The sequence below is a fragment of the Chelon labrosus genome, assembly GCF_963514085.1.
Source record: "Chelon labrosus genome assembly, chromosome: 19".
NCBI classification, from domain to species: domain Eukaryota; kingdom Metazoa; phylum Chordata; class Actinopteri; order Mugiliformes; family Mugilidae; genus Chelon; species Chelon labrosus.
In genome coordinates this window covers 23,640,728-23,658,286 of record NC_140352.1, presented here as the reverse complement: position 1 = coordinate 23,658,286, position 17,559 = coordinate 23,640,728, and the positions used below count along the sequence as shown (strand labels likewise).

At 40.2% G+C, this 17,559-nt stretch overlaps 1 protein-coding gene across 3 annotated transcripts in view; it reads left to right on the top strand.

Annotated features, from left to right (window-relative positions):
• Positions 1–899: 899 nt before the first annotated feature.
• The window catches only part of tmem94 (transmembrane protein 94), a 36,629-nt gene continuing 19,969 nt past the window's right edge, over positions 900–17,559 (top strand). For 2 of the 3 annotated variants that reach the window (XM_084568095.1, XM_084568093.1), the window contains exons 1-6: positions 900–1,810; positions 4,873–5,286; positions 13,320–13,439; positions 13,843–13,970; positions 14,625–14,761; positions 16,769–16,974. In XM_084568095.1, the coding sequence (XP_084424221.1) occupies positions 5,263–5,286; positions 13,320–13,439; positions 13,843–13,970; positions 14,625–14,761; positions 16,769–16,974 (615 nt within the window). In that variant the 5' untranslated portion in view covers positions 900–1,810; positions 4,873–5,262. Of the gene's footprint in view, positions 1,811–4,557; positions 5,287–13,319; positions 13,440–13,842; positions 13,971–14,624; positions 14,762–16,768; positions 16,975–17,559 lie in introns of those variants that run through there. The other variant, XM_084568094.1, reaches the window with a different exon arrangement.

Sequence of the window (17,559 nt, the reverse complement as noted above, 5' to 3'; positions counted from 1 at the left end):
AGGCAGAACTGAATGGGGGTTTATGTGTCACCCTATAATCAGTCATGAGGATTAATAATAATGAGAGATCTGATCAAATTTGCAGGTGGTCTGGGTCACATTTGTCTGCATTTGTCCACATTCCTTAAGATTAAGGTCCATAATCTATGTCTCGCTAAAACTTCTTTGCACCCTTCACAGTTTTCTGCATTTCTGTACAAATGTCTCAAAACATGAACAGAATTGAACAAGTCCTGAAAGTAGCCAAAGAGAATGCAATTAGACAAATGAAACAGAAATTTGTGAAACAACAATCATTTGACAGCTGCTATTATTTAGTTACAAAATCTATAATACACTTACAGTATATGACTGGTTTAATTACCTTAAGTTAGTTTGAAGGATCTAGCTGAAGACCAGAGCAAACTCACTGAACTGAAATTTTGATGATGATGTTCAGTAAATAGGCTTTCTGATGCTCACTATGACCTTTCCTTTTGACTTTGCTCCCCTCTAGTGGTTATCCACTAAAGCTCTGAGAGGTCTGACCTGCTGAAAGCATTAGTTATAAAGACGTTATTACTGATACTATGTTTGAGTTCATAACATGACCTTAAATTTGAAAAGAAAGTATTGATAACATTAGAAAAAGAGCAACGTTTTAAACACAGACCTTCTGTCTATAGAAAGGACCACCTTTGTTTCACAACCTTATTTTGACAAAGAAAAAAAGATAAAAATGTTGAAAAAAGTGACATAAACTAAAGAAAAAATATAGTTTTTACATCGTTTGTCACCATAACAGCTCATATCTATGTGTTTCATCCTATCTTCAGGTTAATAATCCACAGGCTGATTGAGATTAGGTTGAGTAATCAATCCTAGCTGGCATAGCTACAAAATAAATCTTATCAGCTCTAGGAAAATCTTAATGGCGAGAATGGCATGTGAAGCCTTTCCTGGCTCGTACTGTATTTTTCCATCACCTTCAATGTGAGGAAGACGGGTAGGGCTATCCACACCTGGAGGGGACTCCATAGATATTTTGAAGATGCGATTTTTATTTCTTTAAGTTTATCTAATAAACTCAGATTCTTCATAAAGTGTGTGTGGCAGCTGATTGTTGGTGAGTCTACCTTTTTAGCTTGTCATTTGGTTCACAGTAGAGTGTTATGGTCAAATGTGTGGTAGATCACACTATGTTCACAACAATGCCATGTATTGTCAGTGACATTAATCAGTAAGTGACTGTCGTACTTGATCACATTTAAGGGTCAACCACAGACCTATTAATGTCTGGGCCCTTCACCATCCGTGACCTCAAATTTGACCTGATAGGGTATGAGATCAAGACACACAGGTAACACAGCGCCTAACCAGCAGAGGGTGCACTTAGAACAGATCAGAACTGCAACCACTTCTTTCAGGCTTCTATTCCACAATTAAAAAAACAGTGTATTCTATTCACTTGCTTTTAAGATGAAATCTAATAGTAACGAAACATTTTGATAAAGCACAAATACAAATACACGTTCATTATATCATATTATTATTAAGATAAAGTGGCAATTGCAGTTGTGTGGTACTGTAGTTTCCTATTTCAAAATAGAACCTAAACAACCATAGCGTTTCGTCCGCCATCGCGCCAGCCAATCAGAGGACAGAATACTCCTGGGCCGTCCAATTAGAATGCGCTACTCCTTCCTCAAGGCAGAACGCTCCCCAACATGGCTGCTGTTCCACAGTGAAGATTCAGAAGTACATTTGTATTTGGGAGAACAGTATATTTGTATTTCAAGTGGTATCAGCAGTGTCTTCAAGATAACAAAAGGTGAGTTATTACAAATTACTTGTGCACATTAACGGGGTGCGCTGTTGCGCGTGTTGTATCAGTGTAGTAAGTGTATTTATTTCGAAGCCTCTGTTGTGCTAGCATCTGTCTTTGACATGAAGGGAAGGGGACGTCTAGCCCTGATGCTAGCTGTTCAGTGAAGGCAGAGAAAGAGAGATAAACTCTAACTGGAACTCGTTGCAAACAGTCACACAGTGCAGTGACACCCACGGCTTGCGATATGTTGTCAATTTAATCAAACCCTGTCAAGAAACTAAGCGTCTTGCCAAAGTAGGTATCCCTGAGGGGAAGTGTGCCTGGACCGACGTTACTACGCTTCGATGTCCCCTAGCTTCAGATTTTACAAAGTAACACGCTGCCCGTCTATCAAAAAATGTCTCCCTTTTATTGCACTGAATTCAGAATGTGCACTGGCTGAACATTATCTTGGCATACTGGAGCAAACAAATTAATAATGTGATATTCGGTGATTAACTGTTCTAAAGCTAGTCAAATCTACTGTAATTTGTAAATGAATGCGTTGATTCAAATAAAAGCGAAAAATGTAAGATCAAGATAAGTGTCAGAGATGCCTACAGCGGCACGCTATGTGTCACTAGAGGCAATCCCTGACAGGGACGCCGCCACCTGTCATGTCATTGAGTTTTTTGACCTTTGAGTGGGCGATTCTTTAGAAAATTCCCACAGTCGTTCCGCAGAATAAGACCAACTGAAATAAAGTGGTTCGTTGTTGTTGTTATATTGATCAGCTGTCTATGGGAATTAAAGGGGAACTACTGTTTTTTACGACCCGGACCTTATTTCCGGCATAGAATACGATCGTTTACTCACCCATATAACTTTGGTGTTATTTGGAATCATTCGTCAGATACTTAGATCTGCGTATATCCATATAGTGGGAGTGACTGGGGCACCGCAGGAAATAAGGTCCAGGTTGTAAAAACACAGTAGTTCCCCTTTAAGAGGATGTTAAGATTGAACCCAATTTTACAATGTAGCTAGGTCCTGTAATGGTACTTAGCCTACAATATGTTGACAAAGTGGTGGACACCTCACAGATGGTCTAAGCCTGAAAGCCAGACCAACTTCCCCATCCACAAATGTTTTGTGGTGGAAGGTTGGTCTCGAATAGTGCTGAGTGTTGCTACTGATTTCCTGAACTGATTCAATTCAGAGGGGCCGGATTTGATTTGATTCAACAGCAATTCATTTAGAGATATTTTGAAGTTTCAAAACACTTTAACTTGAAACTAAAACTAATGTTATCGTTGACTTTAGTTAGTTTGGATTTGTCCAGCTCTTTTTTGTCTTCATACTTTTAAAATCCAATCAGCTTTCAGGCCTAATGGTGCTCTCAGGCTGGTAGCTTCATATTGGATCTCCCTGACACGTGGATTAATCTTGTTGCGGGGTCTTGCAAGATTTGTCAAGTGAAGTCTCCAGTCTCGGGAGACCACAGATATATAAACAGGAGGATGCAGGAAATGGCTTGTATTTAGAAATTCGATCCAAAGATTTCATTAATCAGTGGAGCATCTTTCAAATCAAGATTGCTTTGAATCAGATTATTATTATTATTATTATTGTTATTATTAATATTACTAACCCAGCACCAATCTAGAATTAGGAACTGATGATACTCTGGCAAAGATCTACTCTGTCTGTCAGATTGTCTGGGAGGGCTTTGGTGATGGTTAGAAGAGTAGCAGCAACGTAGTCATGTGGAGTTGAGTAAGTTTACAACAAAATGGCTATATGAGAAGTGAGCTGTTTAGAGTCCGCCACCACATCTGTTGTAAAATATATTGACAGTGAAATAACTAGCCAATTAATTTGTATTATTTGTTCATTTAGCTGACTAATCCATCTTATGGTTAACTACTAAAATATAACAGAACTAATAGATTTTATTTAAACATAATTATGACATATTTGAACACTACGAATGAATGTTTTACCGAATGATACTATTCCAAAAGGACTATTCAGTCTGCAGATGTATTTTTTTTCTCGTTATTGGTTGAAACACACCATAATGAAATCCAAACAGCCTCAGGTTCTGATAACAATTAAATCTGGCTTTGCCAGTCATGGTCCAGCGTCTAACTTGGAAGTGACATGGACCACATTCAACAATATTCACTTACCATTCACTTAAATTAAATGATCTGGTAAGATATATGAGTTTACATGCTCCAGCTATCTTGACAGCATTGAATTCATTTAGTGAAAGAACTTAACCTCATGTGGGGCAAACATACACAGAACAAAAGTGTTTATTCCAACCAGATCGATGTTTGGTCATGTATGAAGTGTTTAAATGGTTATTAGGCACTAATATGTTCCTATTTCACACATTATCAATGGGTTGCACCACCCCTCTCAGTCTGGTTTAAAATTCATTTCCATTAGGTGGGATCAGTTCAGTAGTCTGTTACATGAGGCAGTTTTGATGATGTGGCTATTATTCTAATTATAAGGGGGATAGTGGCCATGTAAACATAGCCTGAGTACTGGTAGCGTTTGTGCTGGCTCACTGCCAACTTGCCATGTTAAGTCAAAATGTCATAGTGAGAAAAATAGCCTATTGATAAAGGGGAGTTGCAAAATCTTAGATTTTCAGAAAAGGTTTTTGTCGTGTTTGACTTCACGGCATTCCCTGCACTTTGTCTGGCACTGCTGTAGTGATTTTGGTTTGAACTATTAGAACAGTCTTACTTTGTCGCCAGTGCCCCCTCTCACCCTCTTTTCTCCTCTGTTTGGCTGAGCACTGTCAACTCTTTGCCAATGGAGACTGCTGACTCTGGAGTTCAGTGTTTTGTGGCAGAGGAAGCTGCTTATGTGGTCAGAGTGAGATGGCCGGGTGTCAGTGGATTCAGGGTCTCAGTCTGCTTTTCAGTAGAGCTGTTATGCTAATGCCTGGTCCTCTCACTGAATCACAACACCATTCAACATGACAGTCTTAAAGCTAATCCAAAAAAAGATCAGTATAAATGTCCTTAAAGTGTGATTGATTTGTGTTATTTGTCATTTATCCACAGACCTCTACATAAATGTTATAAAAAGGATCTCTGTGCAGCACCAGAGCAACAATTAATCCTCCCCGCCCATCCCAACAAACCCCATATCCCAGAGTTCTTTTCTTCTCTGCTACCTGAGGGTGTCGGTGTGCCTCCTGTCACACTGGCAGAGGAGGTTGGGCAGGAGGTGTTGCCAGGTGGAGGACCAAGGCTGCACCCACCTGCCTTCTCCATTTGCCTCCATCCCTGTTCGAGCCACCTGACCTGCGGCTTCCACAGGCGGAGGCCTGAGAGCGATCCGTCCAAGAGCCTCAAAGCTGTATCCAGATTTGGACATTGCACGACGGCACTGATCTGCCAGGCGGCATTGGCTGGTTGAGGAATAGAGCATGCTGAGTGGTTGTGGTTGCCATGGAGCAGCGGGATAAGAAGCAGGTGAGTTTTGTTGCCTAGCTCAGCATCAGCCTGTGCTACTTGATGTGGAGGTTGTTTACTGATCACATAGGGCCCCTGGGATTTTGGTTGGTCTTAGGGGATTGCTTAGCTGTGCTGCAATGTCTCCTACCATAGGATCATGCTCTCGCAAAGTTTTTCATACTACTGTGAAATGAACAAGAAGATGTGTAAACAGAAATCAGTTTTTTATGCCAGAAAGGTGGCTCTGTTTTACGCCGTCAATGGCAAACAAGTTAGAGCTTTGGAGACCAGATACAGCGTGTCTTAAAAATTCTGACAAATGTATGGGTCTCATTTCAAAATGGGATCACATCAGCAAACAAATATGGCATACAATTACACAATACCAGCGATATGCTGGGCATTTGAAACTGTGACACTTAAAAGATAAAGTTTTTTTCTTCATACACCTTAATTCTAGCAAAATATATATGGTAAATTGTCTTGCTTTTATATAGCGCTTTTGTACCTATTGGTACTCAAAGCGTTTTACAGTCACAGACACATCTACCCATTCGCTCACACACATTCACACACCAGTGCCATGCACTGGGAGCAACTGGGGACTTCGGCATTTGGCACATTCCGGGGATCGAACCGCTAACCCTCTGGTTCGTGAACAACCTGCTCTACCTACTGAGCCATATGTTGTCCTTATATAAAGGAAACTATTAAAGGAGGTAGATGAGGATGAAGGAAAAAACATTTCTTCTTTATCCAACTCCCAAACCACAGCATTCAAAAACAGAACGTTGGTTGTGTTACCAGTCCGTCACTTTGTCAATCTGTTCAATTAAATTTTATTTATCATCTAGAGGCCCTGAGGTTGCAAACGAGTGAAGAGAAAAGCATGTCATTGCATCTGTTGTGTAACTTTCGTACTGAGCCTCTGACAGGATGTTTGATGTCCTGTAAATGTTAACACAAGAAAAGGACATTGAGTGACAGAGTATAAAGGAATTGGGATTTTCAATTTGCACTAACAATCCCGTATGAGCATCTCAAAAACAGAACGCTAACCTTGACTGATATGAGGCCCACAGTACCAGCATTATCCGTAACACAAAAGACTGTGTTTTAACCAAAAAACCAAAGCTGAAACAAAAGCAGTTGGACTTGTTGGGTGTTCTTGAAGACACTTTGCCACTCATTCAAGTAGCTCCATCAAAAAATGAGACTAGTGGTTAGGTAATATGGGACAAGAACAAAACTATATGGTTTGTAAAAGATAATTGCTATCTGCTGCAGGTACAGCTTCTAGCAAACATTTTACTGAAATGGATCCTAAGTAGGACCAACTGGATCAGGGATGGACAGGCTTAGGAAGGGCTTGAGTTTCTCTACTCACCCCACCATTTACTTTAAAGGTTTTGCCATTGTAAGCAAAACGCTAAAACACTAGTCTACAGCAAGTCTTCTTTGTTGTGTTTCTCTGTGTACTTCAAACTGTGGTGACTGGAAGTGAGCAGCTCATGTTGGAGTTGAAGTTAGTAAATGTTGAACAACAGTTACTGCTACTGCAAGCCAGAGAGAAGAGCAAACGTCAAATAAGATCCAAGTTGTAATCAACTGAAGTTATCCTAAATACCAGATAAATGTACAGAATAAGCAGTAGGAAAGGAACATTTTTAGAACCTTCTTGTGTCCCCCCTCCCCTTGGCTTATTCATCCTTTCACATGAACTCACATGAACATGAACTCACATGAACATGAACTGTTGTTGATCATTTCCGTTTACCCCTGAAATGGGTCAAAAGATCAAACCTTGCCGGTTAAACATAGATGTGTAGTAGAGTAAATTTCACAACCTGCTACCTCTGGGTTAACATAAAGCACGTAGGAACAGGAACATGGCTGCCACTGAGCTGTTGCTCAATAGGCTCAAAGAAGAGCTTTCTACCTCTTCTATCTCAATGTTCACACCTAGTTCTCTTATATAATCATTAACTCGTAACACTACAGTTAGAAGAATGGAGCGGCCCTCCTTAAGGAGACATGAATGTGCTGGAAGAAGAGGTAGAGTAGACATTTCCTTTTATTCTTATTTAGTACTTGTGAGCTCATGATGTTTTCATTCTTAGGTAGATAATCACTCACATTTTGAGAATGAACAGAAAAGTATTGGAATAATGACCCTGTAAATGGTCCCAGTTTTGGGTTGGAGACAAGACTCAATCAACCGACTGTTAAGTTTAACTACTGCTAAGTCATACGTTCCTCCTTATTACTGACAAACAAAGGCAATAATGGCATATGACTAATGGTGTGTACTATTTGCATTGTCACTGTGAATTTATCCATTGAAAACAGTTTTTGTGGGAGGATACAACACATTCTCGCTTCAGATCGCAGTATTGTTTTACTCTTAATAGGAAAATCGTAATATCTCAACATTTGAATTCTCATTTTTATAAAATCAAAGTATACATATAAATCAGCTGTTATGCTAGTTCTTAATTAAAGGTGCGCCGTGCAGAATCATGGATCTGTTGTGTATCCGTGTCAGAATTCCTTCCCTGAGGTTAAACAAATGTTTGGATTGCAATTCCTTTTTCATCAAACATTTCTGGTCAGATTCTTTTGGTATCTTAGTGCATCTCTTGAGTAGTGTAAAACAAATGGCTGTGTGTGCACTAGACAAACAGCACGGGGACTTGTTCTTTTAAAAATGTGTACTGGTAATACCAGTAAATTTCCACAATTCTCTATACTAAATTCAAATCAATACAAAACAACCATTCAAATCTCTTTAAATCTCTTATTTAAAAATGAACTTCTGCACGCACTGAGGTCCTGTGTGTACTTTGCATTATAAACTATTACTTACTATTACTATTACTATTGCACTTGGACGTTTTCTGGGTTCCAGTTATTTGAGTTTTGTGCAAGTCTGTAAAATAACTAATATCAGGGCGGAGATCAGTAAATAAATAATATCTTTCAGTGAGAGAGAAAGACTTAACAGCTTGTTCCATATGATGTGTCATGTCCCCAAGGCATGACCTTACACAGCAAATAGCTGATACAGCAGTAGAGATCCATCAGAGCCAGCAAGTGTATACAATAGCCTATTATATGCTCCCCCAAATGCTGTCTGTGTTTTTTTTTGCTTGGAGAGTGCAAAACTGAGTTTTGATCTCTAGTGCTGGCTTGGGACGCATGACGAGACACATTTTAATGCCAGGTGTGAACACATATTTTGATACTTGTGACTAGATTGCCCACGTTGGATGTTAATGCAAAGTCTGAATGGGACCTGATTGCAAAGTAATAACAGTAGCCTCCTACCGTTATTAGCAGCACCCAGGTTACGTTATGAACTAGCCTCGTGGTAGCCTAATTAAACTTTCCTGTAGAAAAATAGGGTTTGGCATGGGAGCAGTGTCTGGGAGAATATCTCTGTGTGGCTCGCCTTTATCTCTCAGTTTCTGTAAAAATATGCCATGCTGGCAAGAGTAGGGAAAAATGCCCAGCCGGGGATATTCAGGCCAGACTGACATTGTTCCTTGGTCTGTAGTCCCGGTTTTGTTTCTCAGCGTCCCAGCCAGCTGCTGAACTGAGTTAAACTGAATGAGGCACGGTCCGTGCCAGAGAGACAGCCAGACTGTGTGTATCTGAATTAAAGTCTGCCACTGACGCTGGGCTTGGTTGTCTGCAGCTCAGTGACGAGGGAAATTTGGGTGAGGTTTTGCAGCATCACCAGCTCTCTCCTGACTATAGACATGAGCAGGCAGTCTCTCTCTGTTAGGTCTTTATTCCCATCCAGAGAACCAGATCTGGAAATGTAACCGTTCTTGTTATTTAAACATTGCCCTTACAGGCTACAAGTATTGTTACAGATTTTAGAGAAGCAGAGCAGAGCTGGGCTGTCATGGTGTTGACGATGAGAGAAGGGATTTGTCTCTGGAAGAGGAGCACTGTAAGTTGTCTCTTGCTTGTTTCTGTCAGTCTGTAGTCGTATACATTCTCAGTAAAGGCAAAACAAATGTAATAAGACAGTTGTCTGTTTGAGCGAGGGACACACTCAAGTCAGTCATTTGTACTGCAGTTAAAGCAAGCCTTTTGCTGTCAGTAGCACTGTATATGCACGTTGGCGTATAGCACTTGATTTGTTGGCAAGCACCCAAGGTTAAGCTAGATCCTTCCTAGGTTACGGGCATGCTCTGTTTTACTTAGGCTGCCCAGGCTCCTCTCTGCATGTTTACGTCTGTCTGGAGGATATTGGTTGAGGCTTTGTTACTCTGGGAAAAGGGAGGATATTTATAGCTTGCCTGCGTGGGATGTAGAGCCTGAAAGCTGAACCCAGTGTATGTGTGTGTGAGAGAATTTTCATATTTGTGCATGTCTTTCTGCGTGTGTATGTGCGGGCCTTTCTCACAGTGACATGGAGTATGGGAAAAGGTTGCTTTCCCATTAACAGTACATGAGGCTCTGTATTGAGAGACATTCATTAGATTTCTATGCAGTGATGAATGATCATTTTTTGGGACAAAGCAATGAAGAAAGAAATAGACTGATAGCAATTTCACATTTATGTAATTTATGATTAGAAGTGCCAAATATTCTCCATATTCATCGGTGTAATTGTTACACAGTTTGCTACTTTTTCCTAGGCATTGCTGGTAGAAGCACAGACTATAGTATATGAAGTATATATATGTATGTGTATAATTCAACAATATGTTTTTAAGAATACAGTCTTTGTAGGAGTGCAAACACGTGATCAGCCAAAGTCTCAGATGAATGAACTTTTTGAACTATCAGAGAACTATCTTGATTGTGCCTAACATTCAGGACACTAAATCGCTAACTCAGTAATATAACTTTTGATTGGATGACGGAGACTAAACATGGTTGCCATAGGTTTAATTCAAAATATATAATTATCAAAGAGGAATTAGGTAAATAAGTGTCATTATTAATAAAGCTCTTTGACTGCTTTACCAATGAACTGATCTTGACATTGACGCAAGACGGAGTTTATACCTCTGTGGGACATAGCCGCTGTAGCCTATGCACGTAGCCTCCGCTGGTGCGAGGCTACGTGCATAGGCTACAGCGGCTTGTGCGCTCATCAGTCTGTAAAGACAACCCCTAAAAGCTTTTTCAACAATGGCGAAATTTCACCGAAGACAAGTCATACTAACGTTTTTATCTCTGCACCTCCTCAGTTAACCTTTCTTCGATGTGTTCCATCTTTGTTGATCCAAAACAATCAATTCAAAAATTGCCTAGATTGGAGAAGCAGCCGTAAATAATAAAACGGAAATACACTACTAATAAGCGGACCAATCACAGCTCTTGTGCTCTGCATCGCCACAACGCATAGTTACATTTCTAAGGAGGTGCGTGTCAGCTACGGTGCTCGGGTCTACATAGGGTCTGCGAAGCAGTCTGCCCTTAGCCTCTGCATCAACTTAACGCAGAAGTATAAACTGCGTCTTAGGTTGCCCCAACTCTCCCTGAGTAAAATCACACCTCACTGCCACAATAATGTACGTCTATAATTGCCACAGGCCTCTGGGTTCTGGTAGAAAACTATGACCTTAGAATCGCAAGAGCTGAGTCTCTTCCCATCTTCCTCTTTGATGTCACCCCTGTGTAGGGCTGACCAATATATACATCAAAAAATGAGCAGTGACAAAAAAACAGTACTGACAATCTTGTCAATCTGCATTATTTGTTAAAAAATAATAATACATTTAAAGTGCCACAATGAGTAGAGAATTCAGTGAAAATATTACAATATAAAGGTTACATTTTGAATTTTTGTTCATCAAAATGATCTCCAGTAAGCTCCCTTTCAGTCCCGTGTGTTTTTATGTGAACATTCTTGTTCTGTAATAGGGTGAGCAGAAGAGTCACACCATAAGAACGGCACCGGTCATCAATAAAACTAATAGTCCGCCTCATGTCAGGCTGTGTAATCTGTTGTCGCCTTCTCCAGCTGTATCATAAGCTCCCCTCATGTTTCGTTGTACAAGGGAGCAGCGCTAACACCGCAAAAATATTAATAGTTTAATGGTTCATACCTATGATTGATGGTTTTCATCACCTTTACGTACCCCAGGCTTTTCAACCATTTGAACAAGCATCATGTTTACCTGTTGTAAAGTGGACAATAGGGCTGAACGATATATCGTTATCGTATCTATATCTAGATATGAACATTCAAGATATTGATATCGAAAAAGCAAATATATAAACGATATAGATTTAAAAAGGATGATGTAAACCAGAGTGAGCTGTTGTGCAGGTCGCTTTGGCGAAAATTGCGACGAAGCAAGGTAGCACAACAAGCATGTTTCACCACCTGAAACAACACCATCGCGTGCTGCACGAAGAGTGTATTGCAATGAGAGAAACACCGGGACTTCTCAGTCATCCCAAAAGAAGCCCAATCAAAGTTTGATTGCTGATGCGTTCAGTAGCGTTACACCGTATGAGTTGACGTCTGCCAGACATAAACACATTACAGACGCTATAACATACCACGTTGCAAAAGACATGGTACCCGTGTACACAGTCTCGAAAGAGGGCTTTAAAAAAAAAAAAATGGTTCGGACGCTCGATATCAAGATATCTGGCATGAATATCGAGATATGAAATCTTGTCCATATCGTTCAGCCCTAGTGGACAACTTCTATAATATGTCTTATTGTGCAGCGTGACACTAGGAAATTGGGCTGTAAAGTCGCTGCTTTTCAGTTGTGGTTTTGGACATGGGGTGGGAGCTAAGATCAGAATCTCATAAAGACGCACATTGCTCCACTTCCACTGCATGCTTTATTTCAGGTGCTACATTTAGTTTCTACATTTAGTTTCATAGCTTTAAAAACAGCACAGCGGTCTGTTCCGCATAGGTCATTGTACAAGCAAACCATGCTTTAGTAGCTCTTTTATTTGGTGTTATTTTGTTGTCTTGGGTAGCTGCCACTATTCCAGCTGGTTGTGGACTGACAAAACGCAGAGGTGCTGGAGACTCAAAGGAAACTGTGACAGCTGATACCACTGCAGAGAACTAGCTGGTGCTTTGACAGCAGAGGAAGAAAAAAATAGATTTTACAATTTAGCCATTTTTCATATTGTTCATATTGATTAGCCGTGCCTCACTGTACACTGGAGGTTATAGTCTGATGTCAAAAAACAGAATAATATCTGCAAAGATCAGAGGGCACAACCCATTCAGACCGGATCACGCATCTGTGCGTGTTTACCTTTAAGACCGGATCACGCATCCATGCGTAGTTACCATTAAGACCGGCAAACGCGTCATTTTGAGCGTTGTCGTCTTTTTCGAGGCACATGGCCAATTATATGCACTGTGATTGACTGAAATATTCTTGGGGTGAGTGACAGAGATGCTTAGGGATTTTTTTTAAACTCATGTGACTAATAAAACGCTTTGTGATTGGTCGAAATAAGCCTACACGTGGAGTATGTTTTGGTCGAAAATTTTAAACACCGTGCTAGCGATCCGTCATGGCTGACTCAAGTGAAGGAAGTGATATTGACGAAGTAATTGGAAAAATAGATCTTTACTGATTTTCTAAATTTAAAAAATGTTTGGTGTTTATTGATTTTTAAAAAAAAATGCATTTGAAGATTATGCCCTAGCAAGTCAGTCAAGTTGAAAGCCAAAGAAGTAAGCTGTCAAATGCTTTTTATCTCATGTTTTTATCTGCTACAGAGCCTGAGAAATTAAGGTTTTAGTAAGCGTTGACATATTTTGAAAAACCTCAGGTTTTGAGAGGGGGTTTTTGCAGAAGAGTATTTAGGCCTGAATGGGTTAAGGTCCTGTTCATGACGTCTGACAGAGCCTGAACGTCCTCAGAGAACACACTTGACTTATTGCTGACAATAAGCCAGTAGACAGTTTACCTAAATGAAATGAAGTTGTTTTTGTTGTTGTCAGTGACCCCTATTCTTTTCCGTTGGTAACATGTAAAAATGTTTGCTGTGAAGAATGTTAACACAGATACAGCTATTTATTAAAATATGACTTGTTGCAGGAGGAGGATGCTGTGACCCTGGGCCTTTCAACTGGCCAGGCTCTGGGGAAGCTCCGGGACCAGCTCAGCAGCCTGCTGGAGCAGCACCAGAGGGCTGCACGCAGACGAGCCTCAGTCCCGGTAAGCATGAGCATTTATACATGCAATACTGGTGGCCTTGCATTTAGCACCTTCATTCCCTAAACTTGTTAACTGTTACGTACTCATGCTAAATTTGCACTTTCCACCATCTACAACAGAAATTCTGGAAAATGCCTTGTTTAATGGTAAATGTGCCAGGTTGAAATAAACAAAAATTATTATGTGTTCTTTACCCCGACCTAAAGGGATATTTATTGTACACCTAAACCTGAATTAGCAAAGCGAAGACTGGAACAATATTATTTGTCATCATTGGCCATAATCTAATGTAGCAATAGACACAGTGATCCTGTGGTCATTCTATTAATAACTCTATCACATGTTTAGTGTCTTATAAAGCATGTTACATATTGTTTTCTGCTGTTTCCATATATTTCCATAGGAACAATGGCTGAATAGCTTCCTTTACCATACCAACCGCCACTCCTGTCTCCATTGGCCAGGGGCTGCCCTCACTCTACTGGTGGTGCTGGGACTCTTCTGTTGCCATGGCAGCCAGCCAAAGGGCAGGTAGGTCATTAGTTCAGTTGTCCTGTCCTGGATTGTCAGCGACACTCATATCATATGAATTTGTAATAATTACCGAGGGCGTCTGTGATCTTAATCTAGTGTGAATCGCCATGTCAGTAACTTCTAAAGTAAAAATGACACCCCAAATTACCTACCCTATTTCTCCTATGATAAATCCAATCCAGTGCAAATCATCCTCTCTGTGATTTGTCCAAAATCAATGTAATTGTTGCCAGACACAGAATGAATAAGCTAATGTGTTATCCATTCATGCTCATGCTTGTCCACTTTGTTATTCTTACAAAAAACAATCATCATCATCATTTTTCAAAGTGAGACAATGTAATTAATCACCAGATGCACACAATACCAGCTGTCTTCATTACAGCCTTGTCTGGTTTGAACACCAAGACAATTTTAGACTTGCCTTTACACTTCTACTTTACTTTACTTGTACGGGCATTAAATGTGTACACTAGTGGTCTCACTGTGGACCAGTACAAATACCTGTTAGTTGGGATAACTTTTTTTAATATCAGGCATTATAAGATAACTGAGAAATATGTCTCTCATTGTGCTGGACACGTTGAAGAAAGAAGTCATGTTTCTCACTGATTATTAACTCTGCTGTTTTTCTGTTTCCCCCCTCCTCAGTTCTGGTATAGAGCTGATGAATGCTGCAGCTCTCCTTCTCCTCCTCCTGCTGAACCTGCTGCTGGTCGGACGTCAGGAGGGGCTGAAGAGGAGTGAGATGGTCCGGCGCCTCAAGGGCATCATCACACAGCTCAGTGGTGAGTCTGGCTTGTTGGCCCAAAACTTAGGAGCTGATACCCGTTCATCTGTTTTTCTTCATGTCAGCATTCGGTGTAAAATGTGCAGGAACACGGATTATTGTCTGTTGCTTGTCCTCACGTGAAATCCACCATTACTAGTTGACAGGACATAACAAGAAAAGCAATATTTAGCAAAGAAACTAGAGATGTCCTAATCAAGTCTTTTTGCTTCCAGATCAGATACTGATCTTTTAATAGTATCATCCCAGTATCGTCCCATCAGAGTCCTAATTTAATTTGATATATAAAGAGATTAGTAAAGCTTTTATTTTCCTTTTATTCTCCTACATAGTGTAGTGTGGAAAGCTTGTACCTTGACTCCAAAAAACCCACGTTCTCTACTCCAGAAATGGGCTGGTCATCCAGTGCCTGCTGTTTTAAACACAGTGTTCATTATTTGTTGTAATTGTTTCAGTGCAGCGTTTGCCTGAGTGTACGCCATGGATTATGTGTGGTTATTTTTTTTCGTAGGTGGTGAGTCATATTGGTAGTAATGAATGTCAATCTACTACCACCTTGCTAAACATTGTATTTTTTTCCAGTTTTTTCTTCCATGTAGCAGACATTAATTTTAGATAGATATCGACTAGTTGACCAGTCTGATTATGAGTTGCATCAAACAACAAAGGCTCTCATTATATTTATTTCAGTGACAGCTGCAATAAAATAAACGTTCCTTCCTTTAACAGAAGGAATTGTCAGACAAAATGACAGCATTATTCTTTGACTGCCAGGATAGCTGAGGTGGCCCCATGGAGCCAGCGCAAGGTTCAGTTTACAAATCTTGCATGCGATAGTTTTCTTTGGACCTTTTGTTTTTCGTTAGCGTCGCTTCAGCTGCTTCTATGTTTCCATGTTTCAATGTTGCTGCTTCCACTTCGGGTCCCGGTCACTAGTGCTCATGTGCTGTCAGTGCATCGTCGAGCTGGGAAAAGTGAGATGTCTCACTCTGAGCTAGTTCAATTGGCTACGGTGAAACATTGTTTAGCATGTCATTGCATACAGTGGGATACACATACACATTGACGGCACTGATGACTCACTGACTATTAAATTAGTAATTGACTAATTGACTAGTCATTGCACCGATACTGCAAAAGATCAGGCTTAAAGCCTGAACTGATCCAATCATTGTAGAATTGCCTTGGATGTGCCCTGTTATCAGTCTTCTGATACCAATCAGGGCGTCCCTATAAGAAACCTTTTAGCCTAGGTTGGGTTTATTATTACTGGTACCTCTGATTGTACCAGTAACAGTACTCTTCTGTTGCTTCTTTTTATATGTTTTTGTTCCGTGCAAGAAAAGGAAAAAAAAATGCTGCATGAAAGACTTCATTTCAGAAGGAGAAGATCTGATTCAATTAAATGAATAAAGTGTTCTCATGGCATGCTAATTTCTTTTTGCATTAGCTGCTAAACAGGAACCAGGGACCACTCTAGACACTAATTATGGCGATATCATCGTGTGTGTTCTAGATCTGTGGGGAGATACTCTCATGTTTTTATGTTATTTCCAGTTTTATTAATCTCAAATAATCAATTGCCTTGTGTATGTCCTTCCTGTCTTGGCTCTTATTAGTTTCCTAGTAACCTGTTGCGTCCTCCATGTGTTACATGACTGTGTTCTTTGCTTATGTTTCTCACCTGGATTCCTTGCCAGTTCCTCTCAACCCAGTTTGCTCTTTGTTTTATTTTTTTTAGTGAAACGGTTGACTGTAAAATTCTGTATCAACTCTGAGAATGTCCTAAATGGTTTTAGGGCTTCAAATCATTTTTGAAATGACAGTCGATGCACTATGATCTGAATACACCAGCTGCTGTTTGTGCATAAATGACTGACCCATAAGTATGTAGTATGTAGTTTCAGAAGAACTGATTTTGATTTTTATAGTGCCATTCACGTTAGTCAGCCTCCCTTGTCCTGTTCTCTAACTGCCTTTTCGCTTTCTTTCTTCACCATCCCAGACTACTTGTCAGGATGTGTGGGTGAGGTGCGCTGGTCTCCATCTCTATATCCTGACCTGTACACACCTTCATCCCCCTCATGGTCCCTTCACTGGACGTACCGTGACTCCCAGCTGGTTAACCTGCCTGTCAGCCTGCTGGTGGAAGGAGATATCATTGCCCTGAGACCCGGCCAGGAAGCATTTGTGTCCCTCAGAGGCATTAAGGTGAGTCTGTGTTGCAATACTGTACGTTGTACTATAAATATATCTTTTGGAAATTAAAAACTTTCACATACAGTATGTACCCAAGATATCCATTTCTAATAGATATCAGTGCACCAGATAACACAAATTGTATTGCCACAGAAAGCTAATATTTAGTCAGTTATTTCTTAGGTCCAACCTTGGCACTATGGCATCGTACCTGCCATAGTGGTGGGAAGAAAACATGCTATTCTTTGTGCTGTTTCATGGGCAGACCTTGCTAAAACTAATGTAATCTAATAAAGTAAACCCCTCCTTTAGAACTGTTATGACGCTCAGTTTTTTGTTGTTTCCTTTCCTAGTGTGTTTATGGTCATTTTGGAGCCTGTGGGTTGTGGTGGTGTTGATCTGTACTCCAATATATTAACTAAATAACAGAAATATCTGATGTATTGTATAACGCAGTACAAGTAATCATCACCACGCCACCCTTTCATTCAGCTGCATGAATATTTATGAATATTAATGATTGAAAATACTGTGGAGTGGTAGAAAACTACAGTAGAAGCAGGGGAACTGTGGTTTTTATTATATTTAAGTCAATGC